General features: G+C 45.2%; 1 protein-coding gene across 2 annotated transcripts in view; it reads left to right on the forward strand.

Moving 5' to 3' along the window:
* Positions 1-2,160: 2,160 nt before the first annotated feature.
* ZNF131 (zinc finger protein 131) overlaps positions 2,161-5,443 on the forward strand; it is an 11,222-nt gene continuing 7,939 nt past the window's right edge. For both annotated transcript variants that reach the window (XM_009075161.1, XM_009075162.1), the window contains exons 1-3: positions 2,161-2,284; positions 4,203-4,304; positions 5,190-5,334. In XM_009075161.1, the coding sequence (XP_009073409.1) occupies positions 2,161-2,284; positions 4,203-4,304; positions 5,190-5,334 (371 nt within the window). The remainder of the gene's footprint in view (positions 2,285-4,202; positions 4,305-5,189; positions 5,335-5,443) is intronic.

Below are 5,443 nucleotides of genomic sequence, written 5' to 3' on the forward strand. Positions count from 1 at the left end.
AGCGTCGCACATCCCCGGCAGGGCACCCAGCGCTGCGGGCTGCGAGCTCAGTGCAAGAGTCGGACCCAAAGAACTGAGTGAACCACTGAAGTGGTGCAGCCTCCCTCCGTCGCGTGTGAGCACGCTCAGGGCTGGGAGCTTGGATCAGCCTTCCTTGGCTGCTTTGTTTTCTCGACTGCAGCTCTCACCACTCCTCCCGTTCCGTCATGCTCGTATGGAGCATATACGGCTCTGTTGGGCTTTTTCTGCAGCATGACCGAGTTTTCCAGCTGAGAATACCCAATAAATATTGCAGCTCCATTTCGATACGCAGTAAATTCACAGTTCTATGTAAATTAATGGCAACGAATCAGCTAACGCAAGTTTTACACTTCTGCTAGTTCTGAGTAAATTAATGGACCAACACGAGTTGTGTGTTTTCTTGTTCATGTTTTTTAAGAGTTCTGAGAAAGAAACTTGTTAAAATACCTTGCATTGGCCAAGGATGAGATTGTTCTGTTACTCTGAGGTTTTTGGTGTGGTTTGTTTTGTGGAGTTTTTTTTATGGTATCTCTACAAACAATCAGTTTGGAAGTAAATTGCGTTTGGGTAGGTGCAAATGAAGGGAGTTGGAGATCAAAATGTTGGGTTTTTAAGGAATTACGGTTTTAACTGCAAGTCATCTGCCCTTTGATGATGGATCAAAAATGGGCAGGAATAATTAAACAGTGTAGTAAGTGGCTGACAACTGCCCACATGAGCCTTTATGTGGAATACCAGATGGAGGAAGGAAGGCTGGAGCTGCTGGTTTTCTCTCAGACCCAGCACTGCAGATGCGGTGAAGGGGGTGCAGCTGCAACATCTGCTCCTTTCCACCTCACCTGCCCCTGCAGGGTGTTTTCCTCTGTGCTTTTAACACCCTGAGAGATGTATCTGGTGGGCAGTGCAGGCAGAGATAGATTTCTCCAAGTGCTTGCTTCTGCTCCACTTTTTCCATGCTCTTGGCAAAACGACTTCTCCATGAGTGATTTTCTCTGAGATGCCAGAGTTTTGTGGACAGGAATTCCACAACTCTTTCTTTCTGTGGTTTTCTGAGTGTAAGCCAAGTTGCCTGGGAGTTGTGGATGAGTGTTGCTGCACAAATCTGAAGTAATTTGTCCTGGAGGTAATTTTCATGGAAGCATTTGGATGCTCTCCTGAGGTTCTTTCGCATAAGCAGCAGACTAACATCTGCATCTCATCTGCAGGCACAGAGCTGTGCTAATCCTCTTCAGGTGTGAGAACGTCTGCTCTGAGTGTAAGCCAAGTTGCCTGGGAGTTGTGGATGAGTGTTGCTGCACAAATCTGAAGTAATTTGTCCTGGAGGTAATTTTCATGGAAGCATTTGGATGCTCTCCTGAGGTTCTTTCGCATAAGCAGCAGACTAACATCTGCATCTCATCTGCAGGCACAGAGCTGTGCTAATCCTCTTCAGGTGTGAGAACGTCTGCAACTCCCACCCCCAGCTGTGTCCATTGTATGAGTGAGGGAGGAAGGGCCATCCGGTTACCCGCGGATGTGACTCTGTCAGAAGGCTGACACAGAGCATTTCACCTTACAGGGGGTCAAGTGTAGTCAGGATGGGTGAATAAGTTTGGGTTTGACAGCAAATGAAATCTCCAGTGCACTCAGAAGTTGAAATTGCTGCTCTCTTGCACCCGTGTTCAAAGGAACTAAACATCTTGTGTTCACGAGGTGCAAAACGTGACTTAAACATGGAAGTTTTAAGAACTGTTCTTCTACCAAGTGGGTTGCTGGAACTGTGAGAAGTAACTGCACCAAGGTTCTGACATTGTGGTGGTGAATAGTTAGCTGCGGAGATGTGGCAGCAGTGCTGCTTTGAGGGTGGTGTGACCCTGCTGGGTCTGTGGTATGAAGAAATGCACTTACCCACTTGGACTGGTTTTTTTGTGTGTCTGAACAAGACGATATTTCGCATCACTGACTGTGCCTTTTCCTACCTGTCAGCTAAAATCAGGTAAAACCCTGTTACCAAGACAGTTTAGTGTTTCTACTGGGTTTATAGTCCCTGCAAAGTGCTAGTTGGTTCATGTGTGTATAACCTGACTGTGCACAGTATTTACTGAGCAGCACAGCATTCTTACCCTCATACCACGTTGTTTTGCAGACCAGGCTTTTGCCATGGAAGCTGAGGAAACGATGGAATGTATTCAGGAATTTCCCGAGCACTATAAAGTCATTTTGGACAGGCTGAATGAACAGCGTGAGCAGGACCAGTTTACAGACATCACTCTGATTGTTGATGGTATGTAGAGGCCTGAGAGCCGGTTGGTGCACAGGGAGTTCTGAGAGCTGTACTGGGATGCTATTGGGTTTGTCATGCATCAGCTGTCAGACTGGGCCAGAAACAAATCCTTAAGGGTTCTGTACCAGTGTGTGAGTTACTTGCAAAGTTTCATTTAAAATCTCAGGGTGAGCAGAGGCTCCATATAATAACTTTGCTTCTGCTTTTCCAAACAAGGGGTAAGTAATTTCAAACAGAAGCTCACTTTGGAACTGCTGTGCTGTATTGTCGTGGTTTAACCCCAGCCAGCAGCCAAGCCCCACGCAGTTGCTCACACCAACGGGATGGGGGAGAGAATTGGAAGGGTAAAAGCTAGAAAAACTCATGGGTTGAGATAAAGGCAGTTTAGTAAAGAAAGCAAAAGCTGCACACACAAGCAAAGCAAAACAAGGAATTAGTTCATTGCTTCCCATGGGCAGGAGGTGTTCAGCCATCCCCAGGAGAGCAGGGCCCCAGCACATGTAACGGTTCCTTGGGAAGACAAACACCATCACTCCAGATTTCCTCCTTCTTCCTCCCACCTTATATACTCAGCATGATGTCATATGGTATGGAGTATCCCTTTGGTCAGTTTGGGTCACCTGTCCCAGCTGTGTCTCCTCCCAATCTCCCATGCATCCCCAACATCCTTGCCAGTGTGGCAGTACGGAAAGCAGGAAAGACCTTGGTTCTGTATAAGCTCTGCTCAGCAGCTACAAAAACATCTCTATTATCAACCTTGTGTTCTGCGCAAGTCCTAAACGTAGCCCCATACTAGTCACTGTGAAGGAAGTTAACTCCACTTCAGCCCAAACCAGCTCATGTATCTAACATGCTGTTTAAGGATTTCTAAAACACTGTTATTTTTCTGTGACCTGAGCTGACTCTTGCATGTGCAGAACTTTCACAAATGCCACAACTTGAAAGAAGATTTAACTCTTGCTTCTGTGGTATCTGACTGCTGTTTTAATAGACAGTTAAAATTGGGTAGAAGAACTGACTTTTAATATATGTTCTAAGTACATAAGTATTTTAAAAGGATGATGGACCGACAAGTGCTTATTATCTCCTTAGAAAAGGTGCTATCTGATAGATCACTTAAGGTTGTTACATATGCCAAACATGTCTTAGAATGAATGAGCACTTCAGGGAAGATGGGCAGTGTCCACTAGGACAGACTTAGCTAGAGAAGTATGACCTGATCTTTAAAAGGATGCCAGGAACTCACTTGAAGGAAAGGGATCCTACAGAACCCATATTAGAAAGAGATAAGCAAATGAAAAAAACCAATTCTCCAGAACTGCCATAGTTTCACTGATAGCACTTGGTGTGAATGTTCTTGCTCTGGCATTACTAAATCCAGCGAACTCAAAGCTGATTTTGTGTGCAGCTCTGTAGTTCTAATCCACGTTGCTTCGTTTATCTCTGTGTCACAGAGCCTGCTGAATGTTCATGCCTCCACCAGGGAGAAGGCAACATGGTGATGGGGAGTATACAATCTGGAAAGCAAAGAACAGAGCAGAACCACTTCTGTTCTGCAGTGCTGGCAGTGGTGATAACATACATCAGTCTGTGGGAGCAACAAAACCCTTAGAGCTGAGCCCAAGATGTGCAGAAAAAAAATTTGCATAGGAATTTCCTATAACTTAAATATCTGCAGTGAATGAATCCTCCAGCTGGTTGAGTTGCAGAGCTGTAGCAAGGTGCCAGCAAGGCTCTCTGTGAGAGGGGACAGGCTAGCTGCAGTGGTATCCCATGTTACAAGGTGATGCAATAAGTGACTATATCCTGCTGGAATAAATGGGAGGCTGGGAGGTCTCTTATCTGCATCTGCCCTTAGCCTGCACTATAGAGGGAGGAAGGTGTTACCCTAAACCAAAATTTTTGTCTCTCTTTGCAGGTCACCATTTCAAAGCTCATAAGGCTGTTCTTGCTGCCTGTAGCCAGTTCTTCCACAAATTCTTCCAAGATTTCACTCAAGAGCCTTTGGTGGAGATTGAAGGTAACCTGATCTGTTCAAATAAAAACATTCAGAGCTGTGTGCCCAAGCTGGAAATTAATGCATCATCCTTGGTACAGGCTTACATACATTCTTGGTCATATCAGTCAGCTTTCTAGATCTTAGCTCCTGAGTTGTTTTGAGACAGCTGCCACCACGAGGGAAAACCTCCCTGTGAAGAAAACTCAGAATGAAAAGTCTTGAACTATATATCTTGGAAGGGAAAGTGTGCGATTCTGTGGGCACTTACTTCCTTTTGTTACTTTTTTTTTTTAGTTTCTGTTTTTCCCCTAATGCATGGCTAATGGAGGTCGGGCAGACCCTGTATGTTTTTAGGACTAGCAGTGCATCATACAGTCTTTTCCCTGAAAACAGCCATTTTGGCCAGCAGAAAAAAGGCTGCCAGTGGTGGCCAGTGACAGATGCCTTGTCTGGGATGCGAGAGCACAATAGGCATGGAGCAATGCTGGTGTGGTAGGCAAGGAGCACATTCCTGGAGTGATATTTCAGCCTCCAGTACCTTGCTGGTCAGAGGTCTCTTGAGAGAGAGAATTTTTGTGTTTATATATTATTCAAACAGCTTTTTGTCCATCTTATCCTTGTATCTTTGACATGGGAAAACTCTGTACTTGTTCCAGATTTACATGTTTCTGTAGCAACTTTTTTTATTCCACCATGAGTCAGGTTGGAACTAGACGATCTTTAAGGTCCCTCCCAACACAAACCATTCAGTGGTTCTGTGGAGCCTTTTAAGGGTGTCAGCTTTATGAAACTGGCAGCTACAGTACTGTGATCAAAATGGTGTGCAGGCAAGAGTGCAAGATTCATCACATACAGGAGACTGAGGAACCGCTAAAAGAAACTGCTGTTTCTCTTACCTCTCTACAGGTGTCAGTAACATGGCATTTCGTCACCTAATCGAGTTCACCTATACAGCAAAACTAATGGTCCAAGGTGAGGAAGAAGCAAATGATGTCTGGAAAGCAGCTGAGTATCTACAGATGCTAGAAGCAATCAAAGCACTTGAGACCAGGTGAGCACATAACCCTCTTATTTCTTCCAGCACTGAGCCCAGCACTGACCCCTAGGGAACACCACTAGTGACCGGCTGCCAACTGGATGCAGCAACATTTACCAACAAT

This window comes from Acanthisitta chloris, unplaced genomic scaffold (assembly GCF_000695815.1).
Source record: "Acanthisitta chloris isolate BGI_N310 unplaced genomic scaffold, ASM69581v1 scaffold1565, whole genome shotgun sequence".
In the NCBI taxonomy this organism is placed as follows: Eukaryota; Metazoa; Chordata; class Aves; order Passeriformes; family Acanthisittidae; genus Acanthisitta; species Acanthisitta chloris.